Source organism: Amphiura filiformis, chromosome 16, assembly GCF_039555335.1.
Source record: "Amphiura filiformis chromosome 16, Afil_fr2py, whole genome shotgun sequence".
NCBI classification, from domain to species: domain Eukaryota; kingdom Metazoa; phylum Echinodermata; class Ophiuroidea; order Amphilepidida; family Amphiuridae; genus Amphiura; species Amphiura filiformis.
In genome coordinates, this window is record NC_092643.1 from 8,499,767 (window position 1) to 8,517,987 (window position 18,221).

Sequence of the window (18,221 nt, forward strand, 5' to 3'; positions counted from 1 at the left end):
AGCCCTACATGTTATGGGGGGATAAGAAGGTATGTGACCCCATTAAACGTTTCATCATGTTATTTGAAGAATTTGAGAATAACCAGATCCTTAAGATGTCATCCCAATGAGGTTGAACCAAAGAGTATTCAGCAATGTTTGTGTGTCACTCATGGAGGGCAAGATAGTGTTTCGCCACATTATTTTGCTATATGCCTAGCAAACTGGATTCAAAGTGCATTGTTTGCAATCTGCGTCTAACATGTTGTGCCAAAAATGTGTGCTAAGCCCTGCATACACAAATCTTTGTAACACCAAAGCTTAAAGATGCCATTTATTATTCTATTTTGGGCTTTGGCCAATAAACGCCAGAGGTAAACTATTTCTCTCGCCATGAGCGACAAACCAATATGGCAGATTTACCATAACGTTACATATAAGTGGCAATTTTGAGTTGGTACTCTTTAGTCTAATCTCTTTGCCTGGTCCCAATCTCTATAATAATAGCACTTTACTGTTTTTGTCAATCGATCAGTAATTAACTTGTAAAAACAGAGCAATTTTAAACTTACATGGTACAATAATGATTTCACTCAGCACTTTCATGTGACCACATATGTCATCTCTGATTAGGTAGCATTTTGTTAACATGTTGTCTTGGAAGAGTATCAAGCAACAGGGGAAAGCCTCCAGACTTCCCAAAATGTATTTGATCAGACAACAATGGATCAAGTAAAGGACAACTTGCTGAACCCACAAGAGGGAGTTTGTCCACACCCGACCTACCATAATATTTTGACCGACAAGTATACTAATTTTAAACATTTGTCCAAAACGTGTGGGGAAGGGGGTCAAAATAGGGAATGGATATAAATTTTTTATGGAAACAATTTTTCTGCCATTTCGAGGTTTTGGAAATGGGTCACCTCTGTACATTGCGTAATAATGTCAGATTGCTGCACCTTTGAACAATCAACTTTTTGTAGATTGGCGCTATATATATTATCATTGTCGGGTGAAATTATTTTGATGGCATGGAAGTTGAAAATTGCTCTGATTTTAATGCATAAATGATTTTCTATTAAATACATTAGTCCCGGACATTAGTGCAAGTGACTGCAGCTTTATTATTTTTCCTGCATATACTGCATCAGTCCACATTACAACATATACACCACCCAACTCATAGAATGAGCTATCCCTGTTGAAATCCATTCACCCCCATGGAAGACATGACCTTATTCTTCTCAAAGGGAGTGGGTGTGCATTTCACCTGAATGCATGACTCCATTTGAAATCTACACTCTGTGTCAGAGATTAAAGGTAAGGTATTAAAGGTGCGTATTGAGTTTTGTACCTAACATTGATGCATGTGCCAAATTAATCCAATTCCCAAGTTCTGAGATAAATTGCACTAACTGTTTTGATATTAGAATAAAAACGTGTTTCACAATGGCCCATAGAACAGTAATGTGGTATACCACTATTGGAGATGAGGGCATCACTTTTCCTTCATAATATCTAAATGGAATGTATTTTAGGCCCAAGATTTTGATAGGAAAAAATGAAGGGGGTGAGGCTGTCGATCGGGTCACCCATCTTTGGGATCATGTCTTCCTTTGGGGTTTTTGAATTGCAACTGGAACAGTCCAATATCAGAAATAGAATTATAAATAATTATTACACATATTTACATGATTTTAATAAATAAATAAATGTTTGTATCATATTACATCGATGTACAGGTAGATATTTTGCTTAGACCAAAGAAACTTCAAACATGTAGACCTACAATGCTTCTTTTTTTAAATTTCTCTATAGAGCTTTCTTTCAAAGCACAGTCAAATATTGTGGCTGTTCACTTAAATACACTATAAGTGATACGCTAAACCAGAAAATGTCAAATGTCAAAAATCATCAAAAATCAGATTTTTGCATTCACATTCCTTACATTTTTTTGACAGTGTTAAAATCTGAAGTTCCCAAAGTACATTTTTTTTCCCATTCTGTACCTTTATGGATTCATTTCACTTGATCGCATCACATGAAATTCTACAAATATGGTTATATCTGATTTGAGATGTACTTGCTCTATGAAATTCCCACAAACTTGTTTATATAAATATTGCACAATACAAAAGATGACAAAAGAGCTAAAATTTACAAATGATCACAACTCATCACTAGTATTTTCACATTTTTTCTGACTACCCATCAGTAAGTATAAAGATGATTATCATCTTTAAAATACATCACAAATTACAGAAAATGGAATGAATATAAGCTCTCCTCATTTCAAATGGGAAACATTTAATATTAAATAGAAAAGTAAAACATGCTGTACAATTTTGATAAGAAAACATTTGCAATTGGCACATTTATTTGATAGCATTCACAACCATTAGGCAAAAAAAGAAAAAGATTCTTTGCTTGTCCTAGCCGTATCAAACGTTTCAACCAATTTTTTTTTCACTTTTTCATTTTTTTTCCATATTTTTGTCAACAATCTTAAATTATTTCATCCAAAAGTCTTACACCAAGAAGTTCAAAAAAAGTATAATTTTCTCTGTTTCAAAAATTATGAAATTGTGCAGAGTCCCATCTCTTCAATTTTGATAGACCTCAATGTATTTGAACTGCAATTTGAGAAAGAAGTTTGTACAAACAAAAGTGTTGTTGACAAGAATTGTAGCATCAGATTATGCCTCCAGTCCATTGTGAGTTGTAGACCAGAGTGAGAATGCATGAATCTTGGCATGATATGACGATCACTTTAAAAAAAAACATCCTTTTATTGACCAACCACCCCATCCATCAAAAGTTGTCTAAGGACAAGCAAAAATCTTCTCTTTTTTTTTTTTTGCATTATTAACCACAAACACATTACTGTAAAAGTGGACATTTTCGCACAATTCACTTATTTTTCAGAATTTGTCAATATTTAACTGTTTCAGATTCTGAATCCTTATATTGGGCTATTCCAGATGTATTCTGCACCCCCCCTATGGAAGACACTTCCGGAATTCGGGGCTAAATTGACAGCCAGAATTCACGTGTCAGGAAAACCCCATGGAAGACACTGCCGGAATTGTGGTAATATGTCCAATATGGCCAGCCAGAATTCACGTAAATGTAAATGTCTTCCATAGGGTTCCAGCTGGAATTAGAACATTTTTTGTTTCCAGCCAGAATTCAAGTAAATGTCTTTCATAGGTTAATCGAGATGGTGATCATAAGTGAAGATTCTGCTGGAATGTGAGCATTTTTGACTATTTTCCAGCCGGAATATTAAGAAATGTGAATGTCTTCCATAGGCACATCATGGCCTTTCACAATCCCCACTCTTGTTTTTTCGTTTATTTTAGCAGCCAGAGTTTCACCTAATCTCAATGTCTTTCATACCCTCCAGCTGGAATCTGTGTTAAAAATGACTGCTGGAATTCTAGACACATCTCAATTCCAGCTGGAATTGTATTTTTTTTAAATGTCTTCCATAGGGGGGGGGGTGCGGAATACATCTGGAATAGCCCATTGACCTATACAGGAAAGGAATATATTTGAGCTATTATTTTTGCGACACTGAAAATAAATGTAGTGCTAAAATTCCACTTTTACAGTATACTAGAAAAGTTTTACAGTTTAGAGTCCTGAAAATAGACAAGGCACCTGTGAGTGTAGATAGGTTAAGTCACTTTCTCCTTCCTAAAACTACTTACTCAAATGTCAATTACGGTACCTTGGAATATGTTGTATAACTTTAGCACTAGGTTAAGGGTTAGTAATTAGGGTTAAGAATTTAGACTTACAATTGGAGCTAGAATTCAACTAGATGCAAATTTAACCAATTCACTAATGACTAAATCAAAGTGTCATTGTTTTGAGTAATGGCTGTATGTAGCCTCTGTTCCTTCAGTTCCTGAAGTCAGCTTATCCCTAAAGATTTTTTTTGGGCCAAATTTGGTCATTATTTTTGGACTTGTTCGTAAACTTTGCTGAAGGAATTTTGTTTGATAAACTTACTGAAAAGTAGGCCAGTTTCTTCCTTGCTTTCTAACAGTGCAGCCATGCTGCGCGCGAAGTATGCGCGCGAGTCTTAGGATATTGCGTGCTACTGGGTATGTTACACATACATGCACGCGTGTTAGGACTATGCAGGTAATATGGAAAGTATTACCTGCATGTATATTAATGAGGAGCACTCAGGTAATACAGATTTTCATTCAAGTGGTGCTTGTCCAATGAGATTACAGAATTTTTATCACTAAAAGGATAAAGCTACATACATCTTGCACCATGGAATGCTACTACTGTATTCATTAACTCCTAATTTATATAGAAAATGATTCAATGGAAAGACAAGGATTATTGAGTTGTTCAAAGGCAAGATGAGTGTAAGCACCACAGATATGAAGAGAAATGTTAACCCCATGAAAACTACCTGCCTATTGGTCAAAAAGAAGTTTTCATTATCAATTGGCCCAATCAGCAACATTGTTACAATAATTTCACCACACAAAAAAATTGGGATGAATTATTTGCAAAACTCCATTCTGATTGGTGATTAAAATTAAGATATCATGTAATTGACCAATCAGAGGCAATGTTAGATCAGCAGGTAGTGCTCAGGGGGTTAAAGTAGGACATCTACTGGCTTAGAGGTTAAGTCTTCCTCTAATTGTCATGCAATCAGCCCTGTATCTCCACACTGTGGTTAGCACTAAGAGCAGATCAGGGCTCATATTCAGCACTGAGAGTTGTTAGAAACAGCAGGCCGTAATATGGTTTGTACTTGCCCACACATTCAGTTGTTTGTCTAGTAATAGAATATCACCTGCAGGCACTTATTAGACAAAACTTGAATAATCATGCACTTGGTGAAAATATTGGGGCAAGTTGACATGCTGGTGAGCCAGTTGTAAACCATAGCCGCTGGTCCACTGGGCAAGTTGATGAGAAAGTGAAGCAGCCCTTTCTGAGATGTTGATATACTGCTGCTGGCATCCCATGATCACATGGCATCAAAGTGAAACCTATGTGATTCTTGTCTCTTCTGAATTTCATCTTCTCGCTGTACAAAGAAACAAAAACAAAATACCCATTAAATTGTCAGACTCTATTTAAAAAATCAAGTTCCCAAATGTTATAACACTATTATACAATCAGATTCTTCCTTCATTAATTTGCTACTATGATTGTTCCAATTGTGTACCGGCTTCTATTTGTCCTTTGCATGGATCCAACATCTTGCTGCCAAATCGAGGTTTTCCCGGCAAACGCAGCTGCAAAAAGTACCTATCATTTACCACATTGCTCGTATTTGGCACAGCGTATTGAATACGGTGTGCACTGTGTGGTTGAATAATTAACTGGTTGACTGTTTTGATGATTGCGCATTATCAGTATTTTTCGTTAAAGGTCCTCCTAAAAAGACCTTTCGTCCGAGTACAAAATAACATCACTGAAAATACAACACTCGTTACCAGCAAAATGAGAAATCATCACATCTCTTTTCTTACTGCTTGGTCATATTACTCTTCTTGTTGTTTGTAATGCCTGTTGCTTTAAACATTACTTTTAGTTTAATACAATATTAAAGGTTAATTTCATAGATCCTTCAAAAACAAAGACATTGTGTGACAGAAGGAACAAGAGAGGCCTTTGGTGATTAATCAGAATGTAACTACAGGGTCTCGTCATATTCATCAAAACTGCCCATCCAAAATTTGACACAAACCTGACTTCTGCCCTTTCTGGCAGTTCATTTTGTCTGTCCCAAGAGCAAATTGCCCATCCAAAATGACAGATGGACTGGTGGCACCCTGTGTTACTTTGTTATAAATTCGGCAAGATACAATTTCCTCCCCAGATTGCAAGAGTTCTGGATATACATACCTTTTCTAGGAATTGTAATACAGCAGCAACAATGGCAATAAATATACAAGTACCAATAAGTATAGCACCAGTTAATACTACAGACTGTCCGGGAGTAATCAATAGCTTACTTGTCCAACTGAAACAAAATCACAAGAACAAAATGTCAGTGACCTATAAGTCAGCATGAATGTCCACTTAGTTGCCTATTTTTACTCATCTTCCTATTCCTATTTTGGTTATTGTTTAATAAAATCGCTAAACTGGCTGTACACTAATCTGACGAGCCAAGTGATGGTCAGAATTCATTCTGCCATTACTGGGGGCCATCCACACCAAACTGGTGTTGTAACTGCCGAATTGGGTGGATTAAAGCTGCTTCAAAATCAATCTTATATTGCATTCATCCTTTTGTCACAGAGGTGATGGAACACACTTTAAAATGCCTGCAAAGCCTGCATCATTTCACAATTTCAGGTGGGATGGCCCACTTCAATGGCTGCCATTGAGCTGTAGGAATGTGTGGAATCGGTTCTGTCTATATCTCACAATTATTGAGCCAATTTGATCAAATGTAGTCTAAAATGTGCAAATTATTTATGTAGTAAAAGACATGACTGATGAATTAATTCCTGTCATCATTCCAATAATGATGTTCTATGCCATTACACATTGGGCTATTCCAGTTAAAATCCATACACCCCCTATGGAAGATTATACAAATAATTAATGTTTACGATTGCAATGGTAAGAATATTTTCATGAGTTGAAAAATGGAATTTTCCATTCAACAAGCGAAGCCGAGTTGAATGGAACATTCCATTTTTCAAAGAATGAAAATATTCTTTCCATTGCACAAATAAAAAAACATTCATTATTTTGAATTAAAGTTTTAACTTCAACACTACACTATTTTTCGCTCACCTGGAACGTTTTCACTAGTCCGACTAGCGTCTTCAGCAGTCTTCATTATTTGTTTTATATAACATCCAAGTAAATCTTTGTCATTTGATTGGTTGATTGTAATGACTTTGCAAGAGTTTCGGCCCTATAAAAATATTGTACGAATCGTAGTCTAGACAAATATAATATTTTTTAGCAAGTGCAATATATTCTTGTATCACCCAAAAATAAGCCATTCAATATTATCATTATAAGGGCCTATGATTTTTCATATCAGGCTTTTGCTATGAGGTAAAATAGAATTTAAGCTTAACTAACCAACGGGCCTAACCATTTCTTTCCCAAAGACAAATTCAGAATATTCAGTTTTATTTCTAGGTGTGGATTATATTTCCTAAGGTTATTCATCATGCATAATTGCCGCAAATCGTTATTATCTCCCGTGTAAAAACGTTTATTTATTGAATGACAGGTGACCTACAATCAACCAGTCAAATGACAAGGATCAACTTAGGTGTTGTATAAATGACCTTAATCTCCCACACAAGGGGTGTCAATTTCAAATGGAGTCACTTATTAATGTAACTCCGTTTGAAATTCTCACTCCCTGAGTGGAAGATTAAGGCCATGTCTTTCATACAGGGTGTATGGATTTCAACTGGAAAAGCCCATTTGAATATAACAACTTACTCTTGAGGCTTATCCAATGGCTTGGGAATCACTATCAACTGAGAGTTAGGAATGACGGCTGTGAATTGACGCTGACGTGGCTGTAGAGTCAAAAGATATATAGGATCAAAGAGTAACAACTTTGGGATGACTGTGTGCCAAACATATCAATTTTTTTTCGGAATTCTGTTATAATACCCTACCACTGTAGGTTTTCATGCAGGTCTTTGAAAGAATGTTGTATAAACATGCACTGTAAACAGAAGAAATGGTAGGATATTCTTCATCCCAGGTTATTCATACATCAACTCAAAATATAAAAATGCACACAAGTGCAAAACCGAAGTTCATTGCAAAAAAAAAGCAAAAATTAGAGCTGTGACGACTTGATTAAATTTATTTATCTTTTTTTATAACCTGTCTCTTTTTTGTCAATATCAGCTTATTAATTTATCACACAAAAATATTATTAACTTACCGTTCCAACAGTAGATGGTACGCCTACAGTTAAGTAGTCCACAAAGTTAGGATTCTGGCCAAGACCCATGACAACATGTGGAAGCTGTAGTGAGAAGTATGATGACTGGCACAGTTGAGCAGCTGAAAGGAAAGAAAATGTGGGCATAATATAACTAGGCCTTTGTAATTAATTCTTAAATGGTCGTATGATCTCCGCAGGGGTAAGTGAAATTGTCAATCAATAATATCCATGACTAATTGTGTTGAATAAGAAGAAAATCCATGACTAATTATGTTGAATAAGAAGAAAATAAATATTATTACAGGTTTTTAACATTAAGGGGAGAACAACAACAAAGTGCACCCGTTAGTTATACTGCCAGATATATCCCCTTATATTTTTGAGCCAAACAACTAAGGCAAAGCAAAGAAAATTGGAATCTACTACAAGTGCCAATGTCGCTAATATGTATCACTCCTTCGGTCATGTTATGGTACCATCCTTTGTTGTGTAAATCACTGTCATGCACGGCAAGTATGTACTGTGTTATGAACATCGCGTATGCTTTCAACTAATAATTCAATTGTAATAATAAAACGACGCTTCCTGCGTTTTATTCAAAATCTCGGATTTTGACAAAACTACAGCACCTAGAGTCTTGATTTTTGCAGGGTATGTTGGTTTGATAATTACAATATAATCGTGTAAAAAAGAATTTTGAAAATATTGAGGGCATCCTCCTCAGCAAATGTTATAATATGGCTTTAAAGTCAGCCACATCTGATAGTTATAAAATGCTACCAGCTCAATTAAATTTGCTGCCCTGACAATTGGATTACATGCACCAATCAAAAAATCATTTACTACCAAACGGCCAGGTACCGTACATAAACAAATTTGACCCGCCTGCTAGCAAAATTACCTGCTGAGCATGTGAGGTGTTAAGAGTATTAATAAGCATTCTAAATACCTTGCTACCTTTTACTTACCCATGCTTTTTTGCCTTCCTCCATTTGAACTTGTTGTGTCATAATGGATTTGTGGGCCTGGTTGGTTCACTCCGTATGTCTGCAAAATTATATATACAATTCCACTATGAGATACGATAGGACTAAGTTGTATGTAGTAGGGCTGTATTGTATACATGAGTAATGACACAGGGTGTTAGCTTAACTGCCTTGAGCACTATGGGGGATCAAACCTACGCCACAATGAAGATAGGTGAGTGTATGAACCCTAAGATCAATATGCCCCCCCCCCCCATAAAAAAGCTTGCATTACTTTGAATGCCATTTTATACATTAGCCATTTTCACAATTCATATAATTTGATGACTTACAGACTTATTAAATACTTACATATTTTCCATTAGGGCAGGTTGTCGCATCCCCTGTACACACCAAACCACTAAGAACTGTAGGGAAGGAGAAAAATCCATGAATGATAACCAATGATGCAGTCTTTACTTCTGGGATTAGGCCAAGAAAAAAACAATTGTTTGGTTCTCCTTCACAACTTTTTGGGATTAGGAGCAGCTGGACGTGGCGAAAAACTTTTTTCAAGTTTCCAAACTTTGGTGCAGGAGGGGAGGACAGCCAAACAACTTTTTTGCTTGATTAGATTCAAACTTCTGCACTATGCAATAACTTCTGCACTATGCAGTAACTTTTGCCAGGACTATAAATCTTTTGTTCTTTATATCCTCTGCCAAATGTGGATAAGATGTAAGACAACCTCAAACAACAAGACAAAGTTTATGAACTCACTGATGATTATTGTGATGTGATGCCAGGTTGACAACTAGCTAATCCTACACAGGGCTTCAACTCAACTCTTGAAAAAAGATAGGGATAATATAGGACCATTTGTAACAGAATTACCACATCGTAGGGGAGAGGATGGGACAACATCACAAGCAGGTGAAAACAAGAAGATGCCGGTAACAACAAGCTGCATGTTTTGTAAACAACTTGCACATAACAGGGGACTTAAGGGAATGCATGGGTGCACTGGAATTGTGTGTCATATCAATGCAATGCATTGCTGGGCCAACCAATCTTTTGGCAAATGTAGTGCCAGGATGTCCCCAGCCTATATAGCAGTCCTGATTAATTTTTTCCAAGAATCTTACCTTGCACTGTGACAAAATATGCATCAATCGAGAACTGGTTTCCTAAAATGTGGGTTTCAGGTTTGTCATTCAGATTTGGTTGGTTCACAACAATAACGTCCAATAAACCCTGAAATAGAAAACATTGTAATGAGAACTCTTGAAACCAACTCAACTTCATAATAAGAATGTTATAAGACATTAAGAGCAACAAGCCTCAGCACACTCTACAGGTTGTCGTTGACCACTACGGCCTCATATCATTCCATAAACCATTTAACAACAACACATGGACTTTGCAAAAAACAAACTATAGACGAATCCGACGAGCCAAGTGATGGTCAGGATTAAGTCGGCCATAGCTGGGGGCCATCCGCACCAAACTAGCTTAGTTCGTTTGGATTGTGATCCAAGACGCCCACTATCACGAGCGCATCGGAGCACATAGCACTTGCGCCGCATCACAGGAGCAGTAAACGCTGCGTGCCTATGATACTGGCGTCATGTAAAATGGATGGATGGCCCACAGCTATGGCCGCCAGTGAGGTGTAGGAATATGGCTTGTCGGATTCATCTATACCAATACATTTACTTACTGTATTTGTCGCATCTATAAATGCTGCCATCACGGGTCCTTTGATGTTAGCTGTGCCATCTGTGGGCCACGCTGGTTCCAGGATCTTGCCAGCATAATTCCGTAATACCACTACTGCTCTGTTACTGTAAATAATGAAAACACAAGATGAAAATAAAATATCAAACAACTTGAAAAGAAGCCAAGTTCCAGTCTATACTATGGTCAGCTTGTTATAGGTGGGACTCATAACATCAGTGCATTGATATAAAAGGGCGTACACACAGCTGGACGCTGCACCTACACTAATTGTGCTTTGCGTATTGCATGACTGATGCACGCTTTTGTGAATTATCACAGCCGTGACTTAATTGACGTGTGCAATACCCCTATGTTAGACACAGCAGGGTGAGCTGGATTCAAAACCTTACAGACACTGTTTTCTTGCACTGCAGATATAAATCAAGTAGACACTTCACACTTTACTTTACTGTCAACATTAAGACAGGAGTAGGCTTTTGTTTACTAGAATTTGAATACATAAAAAGCCATTTTTTCATATGGATTGAAAATGAAATACAGGCCTTTGGAGAAAAATGCTGAAAATGTTCAAAAAATAAAGCTGACAAACAGAGAGATACCAAAATAGCTCAAATTGGGCTGAAAATAAAAGAAAAAGATGAAATCAGCTGGAAAGCTGACAATTTTCAAGTCTGTATATAAAGACAGTCATTTAACTTCCACACCCAACGTGTATCTTATTTTGCCCATGGGGGTCAACAATAAGTGAGGGGTGCATTAGCAAACTCAAAAATAGCGCACATAGCTCGAGCGTACACAAAAGAAAGTTTGTGTGTAAGCGCTGACATTGACAAGTTATGTGCCCTGTGTACGCTCAGATTAGCAATTTCTCCAAGTCCGAACGCTGTACCGGCGTCAGCTGATTTCAAGTATGTTTAGAGGACACAGACATGGAACATTCCGATCTGTATGTTTAATAAACTATAGTTTCCACCCACTGCAGCTGAAGGAAATATTACATTATGCATTGCAGTGTATCTGCTTGCTCAATAGCAAATATACAAAAATAAGTAAGAGCCGCTTAAATATTGAGAGCTATGGGTAGTTTCACAATAGGTCATTTTGTGTACACTTTCATAACATGTGCACTCATATTATTTTACCGCAAATCATGATGTGATAGACCTTTCAGCTGCTGTGGTGTCAACCATTTATTTTGTTACTTACACATTAGGTCCTTCAAGATGTTCCTGAAGGATGCAGACAAAATCTGGGTAGTTATCCAAATTGACATCACCTGCCCTCAGCGTAAGTGGAATATCTAGGGTATTGCTCAATTTCTGACTAGGCGGTACAAAGCCCCAAACTTTGGTGTTTAATTCCAAATCGCTAGGTTTCAATAGTTCTTTCCACTGAAAATGTAAATAAACATATTACATATCATAATAGAAAAAGTTACATCTGCAATATTTCTAAATATCCTACCTGAGCTAAAAGATTTTTAAAGTTCAATACAAGTTCACATTTAAAACTATCATCCACAAATGGTTCTGAGCACAAAGTACTCTTTGGGACTTGGTTCCTTAATTTTGGCACCAAAGTCAAGTTTCTCCAATGAAAGAGCATGTTGGCCTAATGGTTAAGGTGCTCAACTCATGATCACAACACAAGGTTGTGAGTTTAACCCTGTTAGGGCCAACATGTTGTATCCTTGAGCAAGGCATTTGATCTCACTTGTTCCACTCCACCCAGGTGTAAAATGGGGAGCTGTTAGAGGGTAGTTATACTGACTCCATTATTGTTGAAAGCCATGGTGTGATATATCCTAGTGGCAGTGGAATAAATCTGTTCTAAAAGCGCTATATAAATGTCTACGTTTATAAACTTGAATTTAACAGATGTTTCTTACATCATCTTCTTTAGCTGTCATGCTATACACATAACTCCCAAGGCATTCCTCATCAGCACATAAAGGTAATATGTGGTCCAACTGTCCATCAGCATCTGTTCGATAAAACATGAACAACAAAACGACGATTTTATTATTTTAAACTAGTTCACAGGGAAAATATAATTCATGATCCACATCCTCATCCTTCAACTTCTTCAAAAAAAAGTACACCATCAGAAACCTGGGACTGGACTTCATAATGTTTGTGAGCATACATGTACATGTTTAACCTTTCTGGCAGATTCGGTCATTTGACAAAGATATTGTCCAATTTATATTTTCGGGCTATCGAAAGCCAAAAATTACAACACACTAGCACACTGGGTACTGTAATACATGTGTAACTTGCAAATTCAATGTCCGAATCAACAGAAATGGGCTTTTTTGGAGGATAGCGATTGAACCATACTCACAAAAGAGGATGCTTAAAGGGTCTTGAGGAAATGATCAGCGGATACAACAATACCTTATATAATACTCTTGATGTTCACGCCCCTGAGGTGGATCGAACTGTGATATTGCGTCCTCATGCACCGTGGTATACCGACTCGCTAAGAGCATAAAACAAAACGCCCGGCGTCATGCGGCGCAAGTGGTTGCAAACTGATCTCACCGTTCATAAAGAGTTGTATGAAGAGCAATGTGAGGAATACAAACTTCTCCTTGAATGATCAAAAACTGAATATCACAGCAACCAAGTTACAGAGGCTAATCAGCGTGATCTATTCCGTGTGGTTGACAAATTATCTACACCAAAGTCAACTTGTAATCTTCCCGACCATGAAGATGCAAAAGACTTAGCCAATTCATTCGCGAAGTTTTTCAGCGACAAAATCAACAAGCTTGAAATGGACTTGATGCAAATAGCACATCATCTATATCTGTGCAACTCAATGAGTCTTGTGATAGTTCACTTTGTGATTTTACCACCGTGTCTGAAGAAGATGTCCTTAAGGTGATCAAATCATCCTCGATCACTTCTTGCCGACTCGATCCATCCCCGACTAGCGTTTTTAGACTATGCCGTGATGACCTTCTCCCTGTGATCACGAGAATTGTAAATGAATCGCTGTCATCTGGTGTATTCCCTGCATCCCTTAAGTGTGCTCGGATCGTTCCTCTCCTGAAAAAGCCAAGTCTTGATCATAATATCTTGTCAAACTATCGCCCGATATCGAATCTTCCTTATTTAGGAAAGGTCATCGAAAGGATCGCTGTTCAACAGTTGCAATCTTACCTGACAGAAAACCATCTTCACGCGCACACGCAAGCAGCTTATAGACCCTTCCATAGTGTGGAAACGGCGTTACTCAAAGTTCAGAATGACATCCTGACTGCTCTGGATAAACGCAAAAGAAGCCTTGTTAGTGCTTCTGGATTTCAGCGCAGCGTTTGATACGCTAGATCATCGTCAATTGCTGGATCGTTTTGAAGAGCGCTATGGTCTTCGTGGAAATGTGCTTAATTGGTTCTCGTCGTATCTCGCTGATCGCACGCAATCAGTTGCCATCAACGAAATGCAGTCCGACCCGATGTGCTTCGGTGTGGAGTTCCTCAGGGATCCGTTGCGGCCCTTTGGCGTTTACTATGTTCAGCGGGCCATTACAGGACTTGATCGCGGCTCACGGTGTTCAATCTATTGTCTACGCTGATGACATCCAGCTTTATCTTACTTTTCAACCTCAAGATCGAGATATGGCTGTTCGGAAACTTGAAGCGTGTATCAGTGACATTAGATCATGGTGTAAAATGAACAAGCTAGTTCTCAACGACAGCAAGACCGAGCTCGTCCACTTATATTCCAAATTCAAGAACACATCTTGGACACCTTCAATGACGATAGGTGACTTCACCATTCCTCCTTCTCCACAAGCACGCAATCTTGGCGTTAGCATGGACTCCGTCCTCAGCATGAGTAGTCACGTCGACAATCTGTGCAAGAGTGCTCTTCTCGGTATCAGGAAGATTGGGCGCATTCGGCAGTATCTGACTCGCGAATCAACCACTAAGTTGGTTCATGCCTTCGTAACATCTAAACTTGATACATGTAATTCGCTGTTGTATGGATTGCGGGATCGAGAGATCGCAAAAGTTCAGAAAGTTCAGAACGTGGCCGCAAGGCTTGTTCTGCGCATCTCGCGACATGAGCATATCACACCCGCTCTTGAAGAGCTTCACTGGCTGCCAATAAAACAAAGAGTGGCATATAAGATCATGCTTGTTACATATAAAGCTCTTCATGGCATCTCACCAGTTTTTATATCTGACATCATTCACGTCTATGTACCAACAAGATCGCTGAGATCATCTGCTGAATGTCGACTGAAAGTCATTAAGTCATCTACAAAGTTCTATGGTGACAGGTCATTTGCCTTCGCAGCCTCGAAATTATGGAACGATCTTCCCAGTGAAATTCGCCACGCTACTACTCTCGGCATTTTCCAGTCTCGACTGAAGACACATCTCTTTAGACAGTACTTCAATGGTGATGCATCGTAATTTCATTTTTCATCAATTATTGTGTGCGCAATTTATTCTTCATGTGTGTTTATTCCGAGTAACCCTGCCCATTAATTTTGCCATCTAGGGAGCAAGATATTATTCTTGCTGAGAGTGATGTGCTGGTAACCTCTCCTCTCCAGGGTTTATTTATGCCATTGCTGTGCCTGCCATGCCACGGTTTGATGTTCCATCCACTGTTTTAAATATGTTGCTTCGTATATTATCATGTTAGTTCTATTGTACTATGTTCCGTGCAATACCAATTTTTACCCAGCCAATTTTTATGTTTATGGGGCGTGATATTTATCTCGTCGAGAGTGATGTGCTGGCAACCTCTCCTCTCCTGGGCTTTCTCAATTTTGTCGCATTTTTTCTCCTGTGCGGGTTTTTAGCGGAAAGGTGTGATATGCTCGATCGCTGTTTGATTGATTGTTGTATTATTCTGATTGTTATAATTATCTGTATATTTAATTTATATTGCTATGTTGTATTTTGTGATAATAATTGCTCTGTGTATATTTAGTCAAACCCTGCCCATTTGTTATTTCTATTTAGGGAGCAAGACATTTGAAATATTGCTGAGAGTGATGTGCTGGCAACCTCTCCTCTCCAGGGCTTTTTACCATGTTTTGGTTTTTTTCGTCTGTGCCGGTCACAGCTTTTTGATTGTTTTTATGCGGTGGTGTGCTCGAAATGCTGTTTTTTGGGTTGTAGTGCAATTCTATTTTAAACTCTGTGTATATTTACATTTTTATTTGCTTATTATGTGCTTATTGATATTATGAAATATGTTCTAAAGTCATTCTCCTCGTCGCTTCATATGTGCCTTTTGTCGTGCCTCCTCGTTTGCTTTTTTTTTTGGCTCATGGGAAGCGGCGTGGATTATGACTTTTCTTTTTGTTTATATTGTTGTGTTTAAAATTTTGTTTATTATTTAAAATGGAAAAAAAAAATTGTATTTGTTAGGCCCTTAAATTTTCTTTGTTTGTAGCTTAAGATATTTTAATATGTTTCTGGTTGTGTAAAGCGCCTAGAGGCATTTGCATTAGGCGCTATATTAAATCTGTCTTTATTATTATTATTATTATTAAATCAAGAAATACCCCTTTAAGGTGGTTATGGAGGCATTATAAAAGTGCTCTAAACATGTTTTAAACAGATTAATTGAGTAGAGCAAAGTACACTGATCAATATGCCTTTTGTTTGGAGTCAATCGGACATACGGTTTTCAAAATATATCAATTTATATTTTCTTTGTATCTTATTGTTTTTATCAATAATCAATCAAGTTAATGAGCTAAAATGACTGGAGAAGCTCATTTACATATAATTTTTGCCAATATTTTGCTAAAAATCCATGCATATATGTTCAGGGTACTTTTATTTTGCATAATTTTGCCCTGAAACTTGGTCAAAGTGTTTCTAATATATGTTCTAATGTATTCTAATTTCTAGAAAATGCATCCAATACCACCTTAATTCATGCTAACATCATTTCAGGACTTAAATAACTGCTCACTCCCACAAGATCAGAACTAGGGTTGGGGTTTAGTTAGGATTAGGGTAGGATAAGATTTAGGTTAGGATTATGGTAACGATTAAGGGTTTGGATTAGGATTACGGTTGCAGAAGTGACACAATTCTAAAGTTGCTCTAGTATTCTTATTGATAAGGTTTAGCAGAAAAAAAAAACATAAAAAGATGAATGAAGAAGCCTAAAATTGTACTGCACCAATGAAACAAATAGTGATCAAAAGACAAATAAACACACTTCAGTTTGTTGGTCACAAACCTACCTATATCAACAAACGTAGATTGTCCTACATGAGCCCATGGTCCTTTTACATTATCCGGAACTTCAGGAAGAGTGAAATTTTTACGAAATGTCCAAGCTGGTTCTGCCTCTGGTCCTTCCTGCATTAGCCACACTTCAAATTCAGGGTGTTCTCCTACCATGGATGTCACAAAGAGATCAGCGGCATAGCCAGAGCCAAGCATATCAACAAAGGCATTGGAGTTTGGGATTCTGAATGGGTGTGTGCTGTGTTCTCCTTCCAGTGGGATTTTGGTGAATGCATATGGAGAAGTCATGCTGAAAGTTTGAACATAATATTGAAGAGTTAGAGCATGAATAGAACTTCAATAGCTGCCCTATAGATATTTGACAACTTCTGCATTCTATATTGTACACATCTGACCCCTGGCAGCTCATTAACAGGGCGCTCCGGTCATTCTGAGCAATGGACTGTCATTCTTCTCTGAAACCGAGTGTAGTGTACCTCCTATGTAGGCTGGAGTATTACAAAGGTTTGCGCATTCAGTGCTTAAGTGTGTGTTTGTTTGCACCACACACAAAACGCAAACAACCACACACCTTACCGGGCCAACAGCGAAGTAATTTGGAGATACATTATCTTGCCCTCCACGAGCAACACGCAAACATGGCAGAGTCTACCTAACTGTTATCACTGCCTATTATCGATCATTTGCAATTCAGAGGCAATTAATTAATTAAGGACTCCGATTACAATTAGATTCATGGGGAAACATTTTGTACAGTGAAAGGTTTCATGATACAGTGAAGGGTGAGCCATATGTGATAAGGCATGTTATTCACATTGAAAAGTTTTAAAAAATTAAAAAAAGTGCAGTGATTTATAGTGCGCTACGCACAGGCACAACGCCTAGACGTTGATCCACAAGCCTCAGCACACTTTACTGCATATTGACCAAGCCACTCTTTCTACAGCTCTTCTTTGGAAGCAATTCAGCTGTTATCATAATGCAGGCACAGATTGGCACTGGTGGGTCTTGATTCAGAATAAGAAAGCTGAGGGTTCAAACCCTGTAGAGCGAGTGTGTCATTCACTTGGACCAGCCTTAATTTTTATTGACTCCCTTCACACAGTTGTATAAATGGGTACTGGCATAAATTGCTGGAGAAGTACAGTGTTGGCCGAAGAAAAAAGAGAACTGTATGCACTTAAGGGATCTGGAATGAGTGTTTTGAGCGTTTCGACTGTATTTTTTGTGGGACATGAGAGCACATCAGACATATCGAATTGCACTCTGAATACGAAGAATGTCTTTCTGATATCAAATAATTTTCATTTTTTGAAATTCACGATATATATAACAGTCCTCGAGTAAATTTTATAAATCTAATGATATATTCTTAAAG

The 18,221-nt window shown here is 37.7% G+C and overlaps 1 protein-coding gene across 1 annotated transcript in view; it reads right to left on the minus strand.

Annotated features, from left to right (window-relative positions):
- Positions 1 to 4,733: 4,733 nt before the first annotated feature.
- The window catches only part of LOC140135492 (T-cell immunomodulatory protein-like), a 35,276-nt gene continuing 21,788 nt past the window's right edge, over positions 4,734 to 18,221 (minus strand). Inside the window, exons 6-16 of the mRNA XM_072157008.1 lie at positions 16,837 to 17,132; positions 12,497 to 12,591; positions 11,815 to 11,999; positions 10,589 to 10,712; positions 10,014 to 10,122; positions 9,241 to 9,296; positions 8,872 to 8,950; positions 7,901 to 8,022; positions 7,444 to 7,523; positions 5,872 to 5,989; positions 4,734 to 5,047 (exon numbers count right to left, since the gene is read on the minus strand). Of these exons, the coding sequence (XP_072013109.1) occupies positions 4,988 to 5,047; positions 5,872 to 5,989; positions 7,444 to 7,523; positions 7,901 to 8,022; positions 8,872 to 8,950; positions 9,241 to 9,296; positions 10,014 to 10,122; positions 10,589 to 10,712; positions 11,815 to 11,999; positions 12,497 to 12,591; positions 16,837 to 17,132 (1,324 nt within the window). The 3' untranslated portion in view covers positions 4,734 to 4,987. The remainder of the gene's footprint in view (positions 5,048 to 5,871; positions 5,990 to 7,443; positions 7,524 to 7,900; positions 8,023 to 8,871; positions 8,951 to 9,240; positions 9,297 to 10,013; positions 10,123 to 10,588; positions 10,713 to 11,814; positions 12,000 to 12,496; positions 12,592 to 16,836; positions 17,133 to 18,221) is intronic.